Source organism: Halichoerus grypus, chromosome 11, assembly GCF_964656455.1.
Source record: "Halichoerus grypus chromosome 11, mHalGry1.hap1.1, whole genome shotgun sequence".
Classification (NCBI taxonomy): domain Eukaryota; kingdom Metazoa; phylum Chordata; class Mammalia; order Carnivora; family Phocidae; genus Halichoerus; species Halichoerus grypus.
The window spans coordinates 96,722,003-96,743,476 of NC_135722.1; the positions used below are offsets into that span (position 1 = coordinate 96,722,003).

Genomic DNA, 21,474 nt, shown 5'->3' on the forward strand with positions numbered 1-21,474 from the left:
TCCAGACAATAGGGAAAATGGCACGTTCTCATTTTAAGAGACGCTCCAAAAGGGGAGTAGAATGGTAGAACAACACTGTGAATGGGGTCTCAGGGGTGACATTTCAGACCTGGGGGTCTTTTAGCTTCACTCCGCTTCCCTAGCCACACGAGGCGGACAGGCCCCCGGCTGCAGTTACCGGACATGGCTCAGAGCAAGCTGTTCCCCTCCCTGCCCCCAGTGGCTATGACAGCCATGGAGGCTCTATTAATAACATATAATCTGGCCTCTTGCAAACAGAAGTACCATGAGTCACGCTGTGGGCATGTGCTCTGTCGTCTGACCTCAAGATGGGGGCACCTGGTCCCCTAGACCCATAGCATGGAGAACAGCCTGAAGCATCCCTGTCCTCCAGCCCCTGGCACAGGCCCTGACACGGAAGGTGGCTGCACGGAAGGAAGTGATCTCTGAGTCCGGGAAGGGCTGGCACTCAGGGAGAGGGGGCCCATTTCAAAGCATGCAGGGCCGGGCTGAGGGCATTTGTGCCACACCTCCGAGGGCCGATGGGACCAGGGGGAGAAATCGCAGGTGGCTCACATGGCGGGACTTTGGGGACAGTATCTGGAGAGCTTGCCCAAGGCACTTTCCCAAGCCTTGGTTTTCTTCTCTGTGAGAGGGGGAAATGATAATACTCATCTTAGCAGCCTCATGGGGTTATTGTCAGAATCCAAAGAGCTTTCTTTGCAAATACATGAGCCACTCTACAGATGTTCTCTGTGCCTGAATGGCCCTTGCTGGCTCCAGAACGGCTGTTCATCTCCTTTTGCTCCCAGGGGCACTTATAGAAGTGTGAGTTTATAAATGTTTTACTCTTTTAGGGGTATTTACATTTTGAAAGAGAAAGTAAAGAGGAAGAATCTTAAGAAAGACTACTTAGGGCGCCTGGGTGGCTCAGTCGTTAAGCATCTGCCTTTGGCTCGGGTTATGATCCCAGGGTCCTGGAATCGGGCCCCACATTGGACTCCCTGCTCAGCGGGAAGCTTGCCTCTCCCTCTCCCACTCTCCTGTTGGTGTTCCCTCTCTCACTGTGTCTTTCTCTGTCAAATAAATAAAATCTTAAAAAAAAAAAAAAAAAGACTACTTAGTGGTGGGATTTTGTGTCCATGAACTTTAAGAAGCCATCTGCAGGCATCACTGCAGAGAAAGGATGGCTCCCGGAATGCCCTCTAAAAGCTAGCTAGAGTTCCAGAAGCTATGACTCTGACTTCTTCCCACTACCATCCTGAAGCCCCCATGAGAAGGTCCATCTCCAGGCAGGCACCCCAGCAGTGATAGATGGGACCCTCATCTAGCCTGGGGCACTTAGCTCTGCATGTAGCATTAGTAGGGTGGATGCCAGTCCCCCCCTTCAGTCCCCAAGCTTCAGGATCAGGAAGGAAGAGGGTGAGACAATGTGCTGTTTCTTGGGTCATCTTGCCACCAGCCTTCAAGGACTTCTGGACAATTGCCTACTCCAAACCTCAGGCTACCAATCCATTTGCCGTCCTGGTAGCCGATGGCTCAGCCCTGCTAAGTATGATCTGGGGGCAAGAGACGAGAGGAAGAAAAAGAAAAAGCTGGGGTAAGCTCAGTGAGGTCCCTGCCATTCTCATCCTAGAGCTTCAGCTCCAGGGTCTTTCCTGCTTCTCACTGCCCTTCATGACCACTGACTACACCCGCCACCATGGGCACAGCCAGGGCTCGGTGAATTCTGAAGAGAGAGATGTGTACCACCCGGCAAGAACATACCCATGTGAAAATTGGACAGCCACATGCAGAAGAATGAAACTGGACCATTTCATTACACCACACACAAAAATAGACTCAAAATGGATGAAAGACCTCAATGTGAGACAGGAATCCATCAAAATCCTAGAGGAGAACACAGGCAGCAACCTCTTTGGCCTCAGCCGCAGCAACTTCTTGCTAGAAACATCGCCAAAGGCAAGGGAAACAAAAGTAAAAATGAACTAGTGGGACTTTATCAAGATAAAAAGCTTTTGCACAGCAAAGGAAACAGTCAACAAAACCAAAAGACAACCGACAGAATGGGAGAAGATATTTGCAAATGACATATCAGATAAAGGGCTAGGATCCAAAATCTATCAAGAACTTATCAAACTCAACACCCAAAGAACAAATAATCCAATCAAGAACTGGTCAGAAGACATGAACAGACATTTCTGCAAAGAAGACATCCAAATGGCCAACAGACACAGGAAAAAGTGCTCAACATTACTCGGCATCAGGGAAATACAAATCAAAGACACAATGAGATACCACCTCAACACCAGTCAGAATGGCTAAAATTAACAAGTCAGGAAACGACAGATGTTGGCGAGGATGCGGAGAAAGGGGAACCCTCCTACACTGTCAGTGGGAATGCAAGCTGGTGCAACCACTCTGGAAAACAGTATGGAGGTTCCTCCCTGCCACAAACACTCTAAAGCTCACAGATTTCTCTCAAGTGCTCTGAAGACCCATCACAGACCACGGAACCAGGAGCCACAGCCAGACACATTCACACACTGCATACTGTATAAATATAGGTTTTATTAATAACGGGTGAAGTCCCACAAATACAACTGGCATCTCTGGACGATGGGGAGAATCTGTGGCAGGGTAAGAGAAGGAAGAGTGGTGTGTGCACAGGAATAAGCAGGGGGGAGAGCCCTGGGGGAAGGGGAAATCAGAAGTGGCGTGAACCTGGACCTACCACAAAAGCCAGACATGCTCTGTGGCTGTCGCTCTGGTGCCCAGAGGTATCGGCTGATGGGAAGGTGGGAAGGGTGTGGACAGACCCAGACAGGAGTTTGAATGAGCAGCAAGCGGCTGGGGAAGGGGCAGGGGAGTGAGAATGCCAACTTGACGCACAAAAGAAGGGCCCCGGGGTGGTAGTGGCCAAGGCCAACTTATGCCCATGCTTGTGCTCGTGTTGGCTCCTGAGCTCCGGGGAGCTAATGCCCTGTGCCACCCCTGGCTTGGAGGGGAAAGAAGACTCGGGGGTCGACACCTGCAGGTCCCGGGTCCCAGGACACCCTGGGCGGCACCAGCCTCATCCGTGCAGTCAAAGCGGCATCCCCAGAGGAGGTGGGCACTGCCCTTCCCACGGCACCTACCACGCCACCATCACTCCTCCTCGGAGCCGCGGGGGACCGCGTGTGTGTGCCGGGCTGAGGTTGCCTGTTCACATGTATGTGCCTGTAACTCTGGGGAGGGGAGGGAGTGTTGCAGGACCGGGCATGAGAAGCAAGAAAGGAGGCTTGGTCTTCTCCTACTCACGCCCCAGAATAAAGTGCATTCTCCAGTTCCAGTGGCAGGTGGGAGAGAGACACACACATTATTGCAGAGGTGCCACCAGACCCTCCCCCCACCAAAGGGGACAGGGAAGGAGACAGGGAAGGGGAGGGGGCATCCCAGGGCCCCAGGCCTCTCCAATCCCCAGGATTGGGAGGGATGACCCAGACAGAAAACCCAGCTTCTGTTCCAGCAGATTGTCCAAATCAGCCAGGTCTGGGGGTGGGGAGGTGAGGAGGAGGAAGAGACTTCCAGAGCCTTCCCTGCTCCGTTCCATTGTCCAAATGGGACTTCCAGGGGACCCCACCAGGGCCCAGCCCTGGAACCTGAACCTTAGAACAGCCCAGTTTACAAACACTTGTGTGGTGGGGACCCCCAGAGGGGGCCACTTTGGTCAGTTGTAAATGGGGACCTGGAGAACCTGGGGCTCCCAGGCAGACAACAGAGGAGGGTGCCGAGGGCAGGAAGGAGGGTGGCAGCCTCCTAGTGGTCTTTGCATGCAGATGTTGGAGAGAGTAGGGAGGAAGCTACAAACTGCAATCAACTGGGGAAGACTCCTGGGCATGGCGGGGAGGGCTGGAGCCCCCGTGGCCACGGCCACGGCCACGGCTGGGAGCGCAGTCCGGCGGCCAACCTGTGGAGGAGCTGAGAGAGGGGTGGCCGCACCAGCAACCAGTGCCAAAGTCTACAAGGTTAAAACAGTCCCAGAGGGCTGGGGCTGGGGGCTTCCGCTGCGGGGGCTGGGGCGCAGGCCAGGGCACAGCTCTATCTCTCCGACTTGACCCGGTAACGGAGCACAAGGTATGCCAGCAGCCGCAAGGCCAGGAAGAAGATGCCCAAGACAAGGAAGTCCAGGTAGAGCTTGGCATCCTCCACATCCAGCGCTCGGAGGATACTCTGCGGATTCTGGAAAGGGCAGTGTTCCTCCAAGCAGGTCAGATCTCCTCGATCCATGCCATAGATGGTCAGAATCACACCCTCAAAGCCATACCTGTGCACGCGGGGACATCAGAACAGGATACAGAGCATAGGGTCACTGTTCCCTGGGCAAACTGCCAGGGCCCAGCGGCAGCTCTCTCCTCCTTGGGGCCTGGGCTCCTGCCGCGGCACTGACCTGACATAGGAGAGGTAGGAGCTCCATTGCAGGTAAGTGGGGATGGTCTTGAAGCTGACAAAGAAACCGGAGAACAAGAGGACAGGGATGGCGGTAACTGGGCCCACAAAGGTGGCCACCTGGAGGGGAGGGAAGGGGACCGGGCCATCACAAGAGTGACCGGGACAGACCCAGGACCCGGGTGGCCCGCGGTTCCCCACAGACCTGTTCCACTCCTGATGTCAGCCCCTGCTTCCTCCCACCAGACCCCATCCCCTCTCCGGATCCCCAGGGGGCCAGCCCTCCCACCTGGAGGGAATTGGAGGCAGCTCCAATCAGCAGCCCCAAAGACTGGGCCACCAAGGCTGTGGCAGTGGCCAGGGCGGAGAAGAGCAGGAAGCGGCTGGTTTCGGCTGGCTGGCCTGTCATCCAGTACATGACACTGCAGTACACCACCGGGCACACCACCTGGGGAGCGGGCATGGGCCTGAGCAGGGGGCACCGGCCGGGACCACGGCGGCCAAGACCCTCCACGCCACCTGGGCAGGAGCCCCTAGAACAGCTCTTCCTAGAGCGTCCGTGCTGAGTCCTGCCACCCCCACGCTCGGTGTGTGCTGTCCCCCCAGGCTGACACATGTCCCCTTGCTTCCTCCGGTGTCGCCATTCCAATTGGGCCCCTTCTGACCAGTTCAGGCATGGTGACATCTCCATATCTGAGCTCCTAAACTGGACCAGCTGATTCTTTATGTTGTTGATTAATTCACTCTACATGTGAACACGTGTCGTCCCCCTCTGAGCTATCAAGTCCTGGGGGCCGGTGTCCAAGCCTAGCGTGGACAGTCATGTCGGCTGTTCCCTGTACCAGGTGCCCACTCAAGAGGCCACCAGACGCCGAGATCCAGCTGTGCTCTTCTGCACCGTGCGTGGTGCAGCATCCGCCCTGAGGAAGGGGCAGGTTTTTCTCATTTGCACACCAGCTGCCCTACAGATTTTTGGTGGCCCCGGAACTTGGAACGGGGGGGGTGGGGGGCGGTTAGTGCAATAAAACCAACCCAAACCGGCTAACACTTACTGGGCACTTTAGCACGTGCCAAGCACTAGCCTAAGTCCTTTACGTGTATTAACTCACTGACTTCTCACAAACCATCCCGAGCTGGATACTCCCATCGTCCCACTTGATAGATGGGGACGCGGAAGCAGCGAGAGACAGGCGGCCTGCCCATGTCTCGGGGCTAACAAGCAGCAGTAAGACTTCAGTGCCCGCGCCAGCTACCCTCCACCGCGGCGGCTAAGATCCCCAGAATCATTCGTAAATGTTTTCATCACCGTCTGTCATCGGTCGTTCCCGCAAGAACATCAGTGCCACGAGGTCAAGATCACATCTGTCTTATCCATTGCCGGATCCCCGTGCCCGGCACAGAGCCTGGTGCGTGGTAGGTACTCCCCACCGATTTGCCAAGTGAGGAGAAGGAAAAGAGCAGACGGCCGGTGACGGGGTGGAAGGGGGCTAGCAAGCAAGGATGGGAGAAGCCAGCCAGGAGGGAGGAAGAGGTTTACCTGAAAGGGCACGTCGGCCATGGTCTTGGCCAGGTAGTATGCTTTGAGGCTGTACCAGTAGTTGAGATGCTCTCTCATGAAGACCGCCATCTCTAAGGGGACTGAGGACCCACGCGGGTGAGGCACAGCTGTCTGACCCCCCCGCCCCGACCCTGTGCCCCGCTACCGTCCCCCCCCCCCGCCCAGGGCGGCACCGCTCACAGGTGAGCACGGTTGGCATGAGGGCGGCAAACATGAGGAACAGCATGGAGAAGAAGAGGCAGCCGGTGTTGTTGAAGACCTTGCTAGCATCGTTACCGATGTGCAGGTAAAGGAGACCAATGAGCACGCCGATGACCACGTGGGACACAAACCGCAGGTGGGTCAGGACCTGAGTGAGGAGAGGGGATGGGCCACAGGGCCAGGGATGGGCAGGCCACACTGGGCTAGGAACTCAGAGCTGCCCTCAAGGACACATAGACCCATAGACACATAGTGCCTTGGGAGACTGCTGGCTGGCGGCAGGGGGGCATTCCCATCCCAGCTGCTGAGATCCTATGCCCCCCAAGAGCCAGGCCTGTACCAGCCTCCTCTCCCCCAACTTGATGCCTCACCGTGTCCCTGAGGATGGACAAGAAGGTCCTCTTGAAGAGGATGCAGAACTGTGTGAGGGTGCTGGTGGCAAAGGTGTGGCTTTCAATGGGATCCACTTCCTGGGGAGAGGACATTGGATCAGGCGAGCCTACTCCACCCACCCACTGCACACCCAGCTCAGTGATGGGAAAAGCTTCCAGCCCTTCCCCAGGGCAGGGGTCCTCCATTCCCTTCTGTACTGATGGGAAACTCTCCACCACTGAGGTGTGTGCCTGGAAGCTGGCCTCAGGGTCATGCATTGGAGAGAGATCTGGAGAGAGACACAAGGAGCAAGGAAACACTTGAGAGGGAGGAAAGAGCAAGGACGTCGAGGGCACTGTGGGGGCTGAGTAGACCAGTCACTCCTCTTCTTGTCTTTACTCCATCAAGAGACATTTACCCGAAGGGCACAGTACCTTTATGCTACCAGTGCTGCGGTCATATTAAACAAGGATCATGATGACGGCAGCAAACACAACTAGCCCTCTTGGTTTCTGAAGCTGGCATCCAGCTTGTCAGTTCAGATGAAGGAATGAACACTAGAGGTCACATCGCCCCCAGGCACGCTGGGCCAAACAAGGGACCTGTAGGAATGCAACCCCTCTAGCTTACAAGTGGCTCATCAGCACTACCCTGAAGACATAATCACCAGATGGACCGAATGAAATCTCGAACATAAGGAATAAGGATATTTTTCAGGTTCCAAGTCTCTTGAGATGGAAAAGACCTCTGGGGACCAGAAGAAACAGCACCAGAGCACCTGCTCGTGTGACCTCAGGTGTCTCCGGTCAATGACAACCACCTTCTCAAGAGACCCCTGCCCCAAATTTTGGCCTTAAAAACCCTCACTTGTGAGCCGCTGGGGAGTTTGGGACTTCTGAGCATTAGCCCCCCATTCTCCCGGTGGCCCTACACCAGTAACTCGCCTATGCTCCCTTACTGTGCAAGCCCGCCGTCTGTTTGTACTGACTTGCTGCATGAGCTCTCCTTCAGTTAGGTGATGTTTCCAAGGGTCACAGTATCTCATTTAGGGAAGAGAACCAGCACTGAATGAACACCAGCAGAACCAGCTACAGTGCAAAGAGATTTATGTGATGATCTAGTTAGTCCTCCCAATAACCCTGGAGCTCAGGGTCATCACCTCTGGGCTGGAGATGACAGCAAGACACATGGGCCACGAGGCAAGAGACACAGCATCGGGTCTGCTTACCAGGTGGCCCGTGCCGGCACTGAGGACAACACACTACAGATGCTTAGTAGGAATTTGCTGAACACATAAATGAACAGAGGTTGAGCAACGTGCCCAAGGTCACACAGCTGTTCATAGTAGGTCTAGTCCAAGTTCTGAGTTCTTCCTAGTCCCTAATGGTTGTGATGCCTCTGGGGGACAGCTCCTTTGGCAGGGCCATCGTCCAGGGTCCCTTCTGCCCTCCCCCACTTTTCCCTCTCTGCCCTCTCCAACCCTACTCACCTGAGGGCAAGGGGGGCAGGGGGTGGGGACCTCATTCTTCTCAGGGCTGCTCTTCTTCTCGGCCATGACACAGAGCCCATTCTGCACAGCCCTGAACAGCATGGGGTTCAGGTCTCCATATTCTCCAGAGGCCACTTCAATGACTGGGAGACACGGAGGGGAGTGCTTGGCTAAGATCCCTCCTTGGTTCCTGAGGGCAAGCCAGCCCCTCCATGGGTGCGCAGGGAAGGCAGGGGACAGTGAGACCTCCCCAAGGAGGCCCAGGTGCAGGACCTGATCCCCCAGATTTGGCCCAGCACCACAGCCCAGGCCCCCCCACTCACTGAAGTCAGCCGGGTTGTGGTAGGTGGGGCAGTGTAAGCCAAGCCCCTTCAGGTAGGGGATCAGGTTGGTGACCACGCCCTTGAAGATGCACTGACCCTGGCTCAGGATGTAGAGCTGAGGCAGAAAGGAAGGGTGAGGAGGACACAACCGTGGACTAGGCGGACCCCACTAGCACCTCTCCTGACGCCCTTCCCTCTCCCCACCGCAGGCCAGTCCCCTGGGAGGTCCAGAGCACTCACCTTGTCAAACATCTCAAAGAGCTTGGCACTGGGCTGGTGGATGGTGCAGATGATTGTACGGCCCCCCTGGGCCAGGGACTTCATGAGGGACACCACTTGGAAACATGAGGCGCTGTCCAGCCCACTGTCCAGAGAAAGGCCACGGGGGGGGGGTGAGGTGGGCAGAGCCAAGAGAAGGGAGTGCTTAGGGTGGGGCAGCTGCTACGACAGGGATGGAGCTGGCATCCCCAGAAGGGAGTCCCTCTGGCCACCCCGATAGCCTGTCCTTACTAGATGATGCAGGCCTTTGGAGGTACCAAGAAGCCCAGAGCGCCATTCAGTTTAACAAGCAAATATGGAGTGAGCACCTGCTGAATGGCCGGTGCTGGGATTACTATGACGGATAACTAAGACATAGGCTCTGGTCTGGAGGGAGAGAGAGAGAAGCGCACAGATCATTGGAGATGATGTGGAACATGCTGTAGAAACACAGGATGACAACGAGGGGGAGGCTTCAGGAATGCCGCACAGTGGTTGGAGGGTGGTCAGAGAAGTTTCCTGAGTGCGTGTGGAAGAAGGAGCTGAGCCAGCTGAAGGTGGAAGGGCAGGCATGGTGGTGAAGGGCAGCCCGGACAGAAGACACAACATGTGCAAAGCTTAGAGGCATGAAACACATGGCTGGCCCAGGGAATTATAAGCAATTCAGTGTTATTAGAGCATAAAATACAAGACAGCATGAAGCAAGATGTGAGGCTGGAGAAGTAGGTTCAGACCGGGACCTCGTAAGTCTGCTGACTTTCTTCTGAGGGCAAATGGGACTCGCTGTGTGTTTTTAAGCGGGGGAGTGAGTATTGCCCGACTTGTGTTTTAGAGAGTGCTCCTTGGCTGCAGTTTGGAGGGAGGATTGGCTGGGAGAGACTGAAGAACAGGGGGTAGGAGTCTGTGGCAGAAATGCAGGCAAGAGCTGATGAGGTCCAGAACTTAAGCACAGGCACTTGGGATGGGGGTGGGGCGAATCTGAGAGACAGAGAAAGGAGGTAGAATCAGCGGGATTTGGGGACTGATTGGCGGTGGGGAAGAGAAGGAGAGGGAGGCATCTGTCACGGAGGACATAGGATTTCTGCCTGCGTGAAGGATGGGGCTGCTACGGCAACGGGATTGGCAGGGATGGATGAGGAGGAGGCCCTTATCTTGGCCCCAGGAGGTTGCTGCGCAGGGACTCTGGTCTCCAGCAGTGGAGCTCATGCGGCCTCCTGCCCTGGCTCAGGGCTGAGGGGAGGCGGCATCCTGGTGGGAGAGGAGGGGGAGAACTACCTGGTGGGCTCGTCAAAGAACATGACGGGTGGGTTGTTGACCAGCTCCAGGGCGATGGCCAGGCGCTTCCTCTGCCCACCGGAGAGCAGAGCTGTCCTCGTGTGGGAGCAGGACATCAGGCCCAGTGCCGTCAGGATCTCCGTCACCTGGCCCAGCCCCCCCACCCACCCCAGGTCAGCTTCAGAATCTCTGCTTCTCCCCAGCCCCCCACACCCCGATTTAAAGAAGCGTTCCCTTAAGTCCACTTGGCCTCCAGTGTCCCAGCCTTGGCATCCAGTCTCCCACCCCCCAACTCAGGGCTCTAGAACTCTGAAGCACAGAAAGGGCAGTTCTCCTGTTCTTGCCCCTTTCTCTTCCCCACTCACCAGTTCCTTCTTCACCTCTTGCTTCTCACTCAGCTTCAGGTTAGCAGAGACCTGAGGCCCAGAGAGTAGGCAGGTCAGATATATGTGGGAGGAGGGCCCTGCCTTGAACCCCTAGGCACCGGGGAGGATGGGGAGGGCAGACAGAAGCGGGGGCTGGGAGAGGGAGCGGCCAGCCAGCCCTCACCATCATGGCTTCCAACACGGTAAGATGTGGCAGCAGCATGTCATCCTGCATGATGTAACAGGACATCTTGCGGAAGGTCCTCAGCTCCCGCGGCCTCCCGTTGACCAGGATCTGCCCCTTCATTCCAGACTCCCTGCAGGCCCATTGGTTGCGGATGGGGGTCAAGGCCACTTCAGAATACCTTCTGTGCTCCCCAGGGGATCCTTCTTCCCGGCTCCTGCCCCCATTCCACCCCGGCCTCGTCCTCACCTGTACCCTGCCAAGATGTTCATGAACGTGGACTTGCCGGCCCCGGAGGGGCCCATGATGCCAATCAGCTCCCGGCGGCAGAATTTACCCGACAGGCACTTGAGGAGGGTCTTATAACCTGTGGCGAGGGAGGGAGGAACTTGTGATCAGGGTTACAGTGAACAGAGGCACCCGAAACTCTGAGGAGCGGCCCTGGCTATTAGTGAACGAGGCAGTTCCCTACTCAGGGGGGATCGATGAGGATGGAGAAACACCTTCCGAGGGGCAATGATATTCACACCGTCTCCGCCTGTTCCCCTAGAAGGGCCAGGTCCTCACAGCAAAGTACCAGAGGTAAGCACGCTCTCCTGTAGGCCATGGGAAGACCTCCACCCCTCATGGACGGGCAAGGAGAGGGGGTCAAGTTTATAGACGACCCTGCTCCCCCGCTATAAACACAGTAGTCACTCTCGCTCCCTCCAGGAAGACTTTGCCAACCCTCAGCCTGAGTGAGCTGGTTAAATGTCCTCTGTGTTCGCACAGCACTCTGCAGATGTTAGCATGTTTGCTATTTGATGTGCCCGTCCCTCGCCCCTGTCCCCCAGCCTCTTAGTCTGTGAGCTGCCTGGGGGCAGAGCCTGTGTCCTGCTCATCTATGTGACCTCAGCAGACTGGTATGTACTAGGTGCTCACGGTGTATTCTAGGAACATGTGTTCTCAGAACTTTTGCCTCATTCTGAAAAGGCCTACTTTGTGCTCGCTTGGCCCACGAGGCTCGTCTCCGCAGCCCCTACCACAGCCCGGTAAAAATCTCATGATTCATTCACTCCCTGGGAGGCAGCATATGCATTAAGAGCATTGATTTGGAGTCAGGTGGATCGAGGTTCAAATTCTGGCTCCACACTTACCAGCTGTGGGACCTCAGGCAAGTTGCTTAACCTCTCTGAGCTCCAGGTCCCTCATCTGTAAAATGAGGATGACAGTACCTATCTCATAGGGTTGTTATAAAGATGCAATGAGATAATATATGTAGCTTTACATATGACACAGTGCTTGGCACATAGAGTACATTTAAAAAGTGACATTTTATTATTCTATTTGACAAACACTTATTGATGTCTACTACTTTCCAAGCTCTGTACCAGACACTGGACAAAAAAATGAAGAAGACACATTTCCTGCATTCAAGAAAGTCATAGTCTAGGTTAGAAAGATGGAAAACATCTGTGGATCTGAGGAGAGATAAAATAAGGGTTATAACAGAAGCACAAATAATGTACGATGAGAATGCAGAAAATGGAACTGAGGAGGGTGGAGGGGCAAGGGAAAAATCAGGAATGGCTTCATGGAAGAAGTGGCATTTGAGCAAAGTCTTGAAGGATGAGCAGCATTCAAAAATGGAGAGGAAAGTCGGAGGCTCTCCAGTCCTTGGGAGGAAGATCTCTGCTACCTGAGAGCATATAGACAACACAGGCCAGGAAGCAGAGGTCAGAGACTACACGGAGTCACCTGGGGAAACAAGGGGGTGGAGAGGAAGGAGGGAGCCCATGAGGCAAGACTTGCCTTCTATGCTTGCAGACCTGCCTCACTGAGGCAGAAACACCAAGGCTCTACTGGAGATTTTGGGGGCTACCACCCTCCTCCGCACCCCCCCCCCCAGAGCTCAATTCCCTCTCCCCTCTACCTCCTTAGCAGAGACAGTGAAGGGATGTGATCTTTCACCCTCCCTCCACCGCACCCAGCTGTCCCTCTGGACACATCCGTTCAGAAGGAGGCTCAGCTGCTGTCCACTGTGGGGTCCCCATCACACCACCTGCCCGGATAGTGCTTTAGAGTTTACAGACACATCACTTGCATTGCTGCTATGGCAACATGGATGAGCCACCTGGGGCCCAGGGACATCCAGCAACTCACCCAAGGTCACACAGCAAGTTCTTTCCTGGGAGGGGGAAGCCATAGTTCCATCCCTCGGCCTCAGGGATCGTCACCCTCAATCAGAAAGATGTGTGGTTGTGTACTCCCGCAAACACCCTCCAGAGCCACTCACAGGAAATGATTTCTTTGGCAGGGGAGGAAACAGGCGATGACGAACCTTCCCCTCATTTAATCCGAGCCAAGCACCAGACTGAACACTGATGCCTAATACAAATATCATCTTACACTTGCCTCTCAACAAGCATTTGCACAGATAACGTCTCAGCTGAGCTTCACAACACGCCTGTGCGGGGACAATTCTTATCGTCCCTATTTACAGATGGAGAAGGTGAGTCCAAGAGAGGCTAAGGAGATGGCCCAAGGTCATCCAGCGGACAGGTAGCTTTGAACTCCTGCTGTTCCCCAGCTGCTCGTCACGGGAGGGGCCGGCCAGCCCTTCCAGATAAAAACACACCAGAGTTCTGGTCCTGCCTCTGTCAGTAACTCTCGCAATTTTGTCAAGTCACTTAATCTTTGAGGACCTCTGTCTCCTCATCTATAAAATAAGGACAGTAATAGCTCCTCCCAAGGCATAATAGGGTTATTGTGAATATTCAGTGAGATATTGAATAGTAATTAATGGGAAAGTGTTTTGAAAAACAAGAAACATCCTATATAATTAGGGGAGATGGGTGGCAAGTCCTTACCTGGGCAAGGCAGACACCACCCTTCCCATCCCTCGCTCTTCCTCTCTGCTTACCTCTAATGGCTTTCTGTCCTCCAGACAAGGGGAGAGGGACTCCAGTGAAAACACAAGTCAAAGAGAGGAGGACAGAGGGCAAAGAAAGGGGCAAAGGACAGAAGAGACAGCAAAATGGACAGTAGAGAGCCTGGGGCTGGCAGGATCAAAGGAGGAAGCACCTGGTCAGGGGTGCCAGTCTGGCTGGTGGGTTGAAGCAACCGGTCCATCTAGCTACACTTCTTTCTTATCTTCACGTCTCCTTAAAACTGAGGGAAAACAGGGCGATAGGAATAACGGCCGCCTCCTCATTTGCCCAGAGCTGATCTCAGGGCCCAGAGGCTGCTCTGGGACAGGGCACCCAGCAGGGGGCCCAGAGGCCTCAGTTTCCATTGGCTCAGGCCCTGGGACCTTTTGGTCACTCGTGAGAGCAAGGGTGGGGAATGCAGAGACAGCTCATGCTCAGCCCTGCTCGGAAGCACCCCAAACTTATTTCTTGAATCTCAGAGAACAATGTCCCAGCCCCATCCCTGACCCACACCCAGCTCTGGGCAAAACAAAACAACAAAACAAAACAAAACCCTCAGCTTCTCTATTCCCAGCTCAAGCTGCCCAGGGCAGGCGGGGCAAGGACTCCAGGGGCTGCTCAGAGCCCCAGACCTGACCCACCTGTGCGGATGAGAGAAAAGAGGAGGAGATGTGAATGCCAGACCAGGGAAGTTAAGAAGGAAAGAACAATACACAGAGAGCTGGCAAACCTGACTTCTGGTCCCAGCTCTGCCACTTATTAGCTGTGTGGCACTGGTCAAGTGACTCAACTTCCCTGGACCTCAGGTTCCTTATTAGTAACATGGGGATGTCACCTATCCTGCTAAACCTTCACCCTCCCTACCTTGGAGGACTTCAGCAAGAATGAAGTAAGATGACAGGAATGAGAACATCTTTTAACATTAGCAGTGTTGTCTAGGTACAAGGATGTTGCTAATCACTGAGGAGGGCTGCAACAGAGCCCGGAACTTTCTCATACCAGGCCTCAAAGGCAGGAATTCTACCTAAAATAAAGGTAAACTCCTCCAGGACTACCTAAGGACCAGAGGTTCTAGTGTCATCTTAGAGGAGGAAAGCTTCAATAGCCAGTTGAACCTAGTGTCCCACCAAGCTCACAGGTGCGTGGGGAGCACAGACCTGGCAGGTCAGCTGTGTGCATAGTCGGTGGTGGGTTGAGATTTCAGTGCTCCCACAGAGCCCCCTGGGGCGGAACTTGGTGAACAGGGGACACCCAGACCTCCTGCTCTCTAAGAGGCAACTCCTGGGGGCTCCACAGCTCCCCATCAGGCTGCTCCCTTACCCCGTTTGCGCCAGCAGGGCCCCTCCCGCACGGAATAGGACAGCTCCACGAACTCGATGTCCACCGCTGAGCGCTTGGGTAGGTGGGAGAAGCGTTGGGCTTCGGTGATGTGGTTCTCCACCTTCTTCAGGTGCGTGGTCAGCATCGGGGGCTCCGCCCCGTCCTCCAGCGCCACAGCCATGGCCACGGCCCCGGGTCCTAGTCCACAGCCCACGGCCTCCAGCGCCTTCTCTGCCATCGCGCTGCCGGCCTGCAGGGAGAGGGCCTGCTCAGTTTGGGGCAGACCCCCAAGCCCTGGCTCAAAGCTCCCTCCCTTGCTTTCTAACGCTCCCCACCCCCACTCCCCGCCTCCTTCTCAGGGCAGATCCGTTACTGGGAGCACCCCACTTCCCACCGCCAGAGCATCTGCCCTCTCCTGCCCCCCACTCTCCGCGTAGCTACGCTCGGTCTCGACCTCTCCTCGGTCCAGGCAGCCCCAGTTCCAGCCTGGCCCCAGCCTGGCCCCAGTCCGGCCCCTGGAAGCCCTCACCCGCTCCCCCCCACCTCCCCGCGGCGGCTCTAATCTCCTTACCCCGCAGGCCAGCAGCCCCTGGGGACTGGAGGGTTGGGGGGCGGGGAGGAGGGCAGGGGCGGCCGGCCGCGGCTGCCGGCTAGGAGGTCAGGGTAGCCGGCTGCGCGCAGGGCGGACCCGGGGCAGGCGGAGGAAGAGGAGGCTCTGGGCCTCCCGCTGCATCCCCCTCCCCATCCCCGGGCGCGTCCCCTGGCCGGCCCCTCCCGCCGCGTCCCGGACTCTCCCCAAAGGCGGGCGCACCACCGGGACTCAAGACCACCGCTCCCCCCCCGCCGCCGCCAACTAGCCCCCCACCGTGGCGGGCTCCCCCCCTTCCCTATCTCCTGTATGCCTAGTCACCTTGACGCGCCCCCGGGCCGGTGCGGACCGAGAAGCTTAGCGCTGCCGCGCCGGCCGGGGATGGAGACTCCGGGCCCTCCTTACCTGCCTCCGGCTGCGGCACCCGCGGCCCGGCTCCCGGTCCCGGCAGCGCGGGCCGGGGCGGGGCCGGGGCGGGGCGGGCGACCGGGGAGGGCCCGGGCCGCAGGTCCGCGGAGAGATGACAATGATGGGGAGGGGCGATGGGGGCGCGCCCCGACTCGGCTGCGCACAGCCGGGTCCCAGAGCCCGGTGCTGGGCGCTGTGTCCTCCCGAGCCCGCCGGGCGACTGCGCTCTCCTCCCAGCTCCTGCTCGCGGGTCCCGCTGTTCTTAAAGGGCCCGCGCCGCCCCGCAGCCGGCGGGGGGCGAGCACGGCGAAAGGGACAGCAGTGCCGGCGACGCGGGGCCAGAGCGGGCGCAGGCGTGGACCCAGGACTGGGGGGGGGGGGGCGGCGAAAGGCCGACTTGAAGACTGTGAGGACAGGAGAGCTGAAGTCGCTCAGAGGGGACAGTACCCTGGATTACAGACTAGACGGTGGTGGTGTGCGTATAGGGGGTGGGGGTGGGCATTGGGTGCAGATGCCATCCCTCTCAAGAGATTGTGAAGCTGTCAGACTGTCTGCACCACTCCCCCATCAGTTTCCGTCAGTTCTGGCCTTTGAGCTCAGGCTTCCTCCAGGGATTTCCCAAACTAGATAAAAAGGCTTTGAAAGCTAGAGTCTTGGGATAGCCTCCTCCCCTTTCCCCACCCCATTCCCCACCTTCCCTATCTAGTTAAGAAGGGAAGGCGGGTGGACGCTTTGGGAGAGCTTGCAAGCAGCTCCGAGGTGATGGCAGTACTTAGAACTCAGCCTGCTCCGACTACAGTCCTTACCCTCCCAGGCAAATTCAGACTTTTAAGACAGGCACACGCCTAATGCTGGAGGCACAGACGTACCTGGGCACGCACGGGGCTCACAGACTCTGCCTTGGGCCTCTTCTAGTACACATGTCATTCTCTCCCTCAGCCCACAAGCCTTCAAACGCAGGTCCCCAGAACACTCTGGGGCTTTCCCCTGCTTTGCTCCTTTCTCATGCTCCTCTTGGCCCCCCGCCTGCCCCAGCCCCAGTCTTCTAGGGGTAAGTAGGTTAGCCAGTTGAGACACGTGGCCTGAGCTTTTAAGTTCCCACCTGTCACAGAGCAAAGACAGATGGGAGGGGAGGCTGCTGGTGCGGCTGCCACCTCCTTACTGCAGCAGTTGAGAGGTTACTAGCAGTCAAACCTCTCCTCTGCTCATCAGCCCCTCCTCCAGCCTCTCCACAGCGGGAGGCTGGCGGCCCCTGCAGGACATCTCCAGGCTCCGCCCTGCAACCGTAAGGTTTAGTGGATTTAGGATCCAGCCCTCCCTACCTTCCCCTCATCCCATGCCTACACCACCACCATTCCTCAGGACCAAAGTTCTCACTCTCCGGGATGGACCCTCCGTTCTCCAAGTTAACCTCCAATGCTCCCATAGAGACCCCCCTCCCCAACGGTTGCATTTACCGAGCAATCATTATGGACCTGGCATTGCCTGATTTAATTCTCACCATGCCCTTATGAGGCAAGCATTACAACGTCTCTTTAGAAATAAAGAAACAGAGGCATAAGGAACTTGGTTAAGCAATGTGCCCAAGAGTACATGTCTAGTCTGCAGCAGAGCAGGGCTTGAACCCTGAAGTCTGCTTTTACCCATCCTGCTCTGGGGACTCTAAGAGCCCTATTTCCAAGTGGACTATCTCCCTCCATTTACTGGACAGGCCCTTCCATTCCTCCAAGATAACCACCACATCTTAATGACACTCCTCTCCTTTCCCTGGCATTCAACTTGCCAAGTCTCGGGAAAGTTTCCTCCCCTTTCTTAAGAACACCATATCCCCTTTTCCTCCGGACAGGCTTCCCCAGCTTCAGAGGCCAACATTTCCAAGTCTTTGATTGGCTTTGCACACCGTGGGATTCACACCCCATGCCCCAGAGCAGTGGTCCTCAGTCTTGGCTGTAATAAGCATCACTTGGGGAAGTTTCAAAAGATGTCTAGACAATACTTCAAACCAGTTAATCCTGATATCTAAGGTGGAACTCAGGTGTTAGTGTTTTTAAAAGCTCCCCAGCTTATCCCACTGGGTAAGAAGTCAAGATCCACTACCCTACTCGAACCTTCCATTCCCTAGGGTGGAACACCTGCCATGTACCCATGAGAGTCCTCTTTCTCCCCTAGAACAGGCCTTCCCATTCTCTAGGACACCCCCTCCCCATTTTGTGAGCACATCTTCCATGTTCTGAATCTGGAGTCGAGATCTGCATTCTGACCTTGATGCTTTTACTCATTCTGTGCTCTTAAGCAAATTTCTCCACCTCTCTGAGCCTCATCCATGAAAGAGACATGATAAAAATCTTGCAGATCAGCCTTGAAAGGTTTTTAAGAGGTTCAAGGGTCCAAGAGCTTAGTGCTTATTCTCAAGAAAAGATCATACATCCGTACTCTCCAGGCCAGACTTACGATGCTTCATTGTATTTCCTCTAGAAGAATCTCCCATTTCCTTGGCAAAGAAGGGGAAACTACATTTATTGAATGCCTACCATGTGCTAGGTACCTGACATAGAGATAGGATCTCTGGGAAAAGAGCTAGGCCTGTATCTTTTCCCCCTGAATTCTTAGAACTTGGACCCAGAAAATACACTCAATAACTCAAAAGCTACCTGCTGACTGGATGGTCTAACCAGTCCTTATGACAACTCTATAAGGACAGTATTAGCCTCCCATGTTTCAGGTAAGGAAACTGATGCTCAGAAATGTTAAGTACGAGTTCACGCAGCTAACGTAATGACTCCAGGGATCCAAATCCAAGACTTAGTGATTCAAAACCATGACATTATCTACTATGTCAACCTTCCTCATTCTCTAATACTTCCCCTTCCCCTTTTATAAAGCAGATCCATCTCTACTCCTATGAACAGACCTCTTCTTGTTCTAGGATATAAAACGTTTCCAACCTTCTAGAGGTCCACTAGCACAGACCCTCCCCATTCTAGGAGATACTCCTACCACATATCCCCCAGATTGGACCTTTGATTCCCTAGAACACACCCACCTCTAATTCCTAGAAGAGATCCCATAACTCAAGAGTGGTGGTTCTCAAACTTTAGCACAAGTGAGAATCATCTGGAGGGCTTGTTAAAACAAATTGTTAGCTCTACTCTCAGAGTTTCTGATTCAGTATCTGGGGTGGGGCCAGAGAATTTGCACCTCTAATAAGTCCCTAGGTGATGCTGATGCTGCTAGTCTGGGGACCACACTTTGAGAACCATTGCTCAAGAGAACCTTCGGGGCGCCTGGGTGGCTCAGTCGTTAAGCGTCTGCCTTCGGCTCAGGTCGTGATCCCGGGGTCCTGGGATCGAGCCCCGCATCGGGCTCCCTGCTCAGCGGGAAGCCTGCTTCGCTCCCTCTCCCACTCCCCCTGCTTGTGTTCCCTCTCTCGCTGTGTCTCTCTCTGTCAAATAAATAAATAAAATCTTTAAAAAAAAAAAAAAAAAGAGAACCTTCATCCCTCAGTCTAGACCTCACCATCCCCAGAACCACCCCCCATATCTCCTACCATGGACTTTCTTTCCTTCAGATGGACCCTCTCTCTCTTCCCCAGATAGTCCTCCTCAATTCCCTGAGATTGATCTTTTCCTTTCTCTAGGACCTCCTCAATTCCCACCCCAGACCCCTCTGCCCCAAGACAGAGACTCCACCCTGGGCAGGCTCCCTAGACCCAGACAGGTAAGGGTTGATGATAATTGGCTTACAAGGAGCAAGGCAGAAGCAGAAAATTCCTGTCTCAGCTTAAGTGCCAGGAGTTAATCTAGCAGACAGGCTGCTCTGGGCACGGATTTATGGGAGAAGCTATTGGTAAGGAGGTTTGTGGACCTATGGGAAAAGGAGGATAGCAGTGTCCTATGGGAGCTGGGAAGGAACTGGACTGGGCTGGAACCACCTCAGTTCTGCTTCCAACACCCCAGGCCCCTCATCCACAGTGCCTCTCTTGCCCACAGTGCTAGTCTCTCATCTTTGGAAAGAATGATTTTAAAGTGTATTTGTCAACAGACCCTCTGCTGGCCACTGGGGGAAACACAGCCCAGGACTGGGAATGAGGGGTCCCTAAGGAGGGAGGCTACTGGAGCCCTCCCCAGCCCAAGTCCAGGCAGTGAAGGGGTACCTACTAGGCGGAGCCCCTGCTGTTGCTTTCTAAAAGATCTTTATTATTTTAAAATTATAAAAATACTATATAGCAAAACCAAGCAACAGTGAAGTGCGTTTTCAAAATGTAGTATGTACCTCTCCATCTCTCTTGCTATGTAATGCCGTTTTCTTTTGCTCTGAAGGAAATGAGGGGAACTGCAAAGCTGCAAAATGCCAAGGTTCTCTACCCAAGAGTCTCTGTCTCTTTTTCCTTCAGATTCCTCACACTTACCCCCTCCCAATCTCAGCTGGTCGTCGTCTTCCTTCCTCTAGAACTTGAACTCCCCCCACGCCCCTTGGCTGTGTCCTTTGCATGGAACCAGCCTCAGAGCAGGTGTGTGCCCAGTGTTTCTCTGGGGCCTGTTCCCCTCGTGAGACCTGGCCCACTCCACCGTGGCGGGGGCAGAAAGGCCTCTGCGGGTAGATGTTTCCCTTAGACTCTTCCACAACAGTGACTTGTCTTCACGCCGCAGCCGACTTCTTTTAGACATACTATGGACTCTGAATAGCTCTATTTAAAATGTCCCCTTTCTGGGACTCCTGGGTGGCTCAGTCAGATGACACACTCTTGATTTCAGCTCAGGTCATGATCTCAGGGTCGTGAGATTGAGCCCCATGTTGGGTTCCAGGTTGAGCGAGGAGCCTGCTTGGGATTCTCCCTCTTCTTCTCCCTCTGCCCATCCCCCCACTTTAAAAAAAATGTCCTCTTTTTGACCACAAGCTTTCCCTTCTACTTTCTTTTGTTTTTAAGTTTTATTTATTTGAGAGAGAGAGAGACATGATGGGGGGAGGGTCAGAGGGAGACGCAGACTCGCCGCCGAGCAGGGAGCCCGATGCGGAACTCGATCCCGGGACTCCAGGATCATGACCTGAGCCAAAGGCAGTAGCCCAACCAACTGAGCCACCCAGGCGCCCCAACCCAACCCTTCAGCTTTCTAATTTTCAAAAGCCTTATTGGAACCTCCAATGCTTTGTTTTTTGGGTTTTTTTGTTTTGTTTTTTTTTTAAGTAAGCTCTGTGTCCACCGTGGGGCTTGAACTCATGACCCCAGAGCCGACTGAGCCAGCCAGACACCCTGGAACCTCCAGTGCTTTGATTCTAACCACTACCTTCTAGTCTCCCAGGGCCTCCCTGTCCAGTCTTCTCTAGCTGCTTTAATTACCCTGCTCCTTGCCCGATGCAATCCACGTCCTGGCTGGGAGTCAGCTCCGAGGTCTGTCTTCTGTGTTTGCTCCGGGGGCGCTGGCGTCTGCTACAAAAAATTGTTTGGTTGTAGTGAAGCTGCCGCTGCCTGATCTTGGTCTTCAACCTCAGCTGCGTCACCAGGTGATCTATCCCACTCCTATATCTATTAATGGCAATTCTAAAATTTGACAATTCTTATAAATCTCAAAACCTTAATTCCTACTTTCTCAAGGAAATAGAGAAAACCAGACGTGAAGGCCCTCTCACCCCTCCCATCCATCCCGCCTTCCCTCTACTCAAAAGGAAGGGGTGTCTCCATTCCTTTCCCCAGTGTCATCTATCTACTTGTCCTCTATATTCCTTGCCCACTCAAGACTTTCAAGCTATTTAGCATGGAATGAAAAGTTTTCCCCACCAACCTTCCCTCTCAGCCT

General features: G+C 54.9%; 1 protein-coding gene across 5 annotated transcripts; it reads right to left on the bottom strand.

Annotated features, from left to right (window-relative positions):
* Positions 1-2,551: 2,551 nt before the first annotated feature.
* Positions 2,552-15,739, bottom strand: ABCG4 (ATP binding cassette subfamily G member 4). 5 transcript variants are annotated; one of them, XR_013442587.1, is made up of 16 exons: positions 15,677-15,739; positions 14,683-14,932; positions 10,703-10,820; positions 10,454-10,586; positions 10,270-10,320; positions 9,905-10,050; positions 8,612-8,735; positions 8,372-8,486; positions 8,049-8,191; positions 6,559-6,657; positions 6,167-6,335; positions 5,966-6,066; positions 4,718-4,876; positions 4,430-4,548; positions 2,735-4,306; positions 2,552-2,630 (listed from the first exon to the last, which is right to left on the bottom strand). XR_013442587.1 is itself a non-coding variant. In XM_036090787.2 (15 exons), exons 2-15 carry the CDS (start codon positions 14,918-14,920, stop codon positions 4,081-4,083), a joined length of 1,941 nt encoding a protein of 646 aa, XP_035946680.1. In that variant the 5' UTR covers positions 14,921-14,932; positions 15,677-15,739; the 3' UTR covers positions 2,552-4,080. The 5 variants fall into 5 exon arrangements, 4 of the variants coding, with proteins under 4 accessions (XP_035946680.1, XP_035946682.1, XP_035946681.1 ...); XM_036090787.2 differs by having other exon boundaries at positions 2,552-4,306; XM_036090789.2 differs by lacking the exon at positions 15,677-15,739 and adding an exon at positions 11,590-11,644 and having other exon boundaries at positions 2,552-4,306; positions 14,683-14,822.
* Between the last annotated feature and the right edge of the window lie 5,735 nt (positions 15,740-21,474).

Excerpts from the sequence above, each read along its gene's own strand:
- ABCG4 (XM_036090787.2), bottom strand. The coding sequence starts at position 14,920 with ATGGCAGAGAAGGCGCTGGAGGCCGTGGGCTGTGGACTAGGACCCGGG. Across the intron at positions 6,336-6,558 it reads TGTCCATCCTCAGGGACACG|GTCCTGACCCACCTGCGGTT; the intron begins GTGAGGCATCAA and ends CTCCTCACTCAG. Across the intron at positions 4,549-4,717 it reads CTGCCTCCAATTCCCTCCAG|GTGGCCACCTTTGTGGGCCC; the intron begins GTGGGAGGGCTG and ends CCTCCCCTCCAG.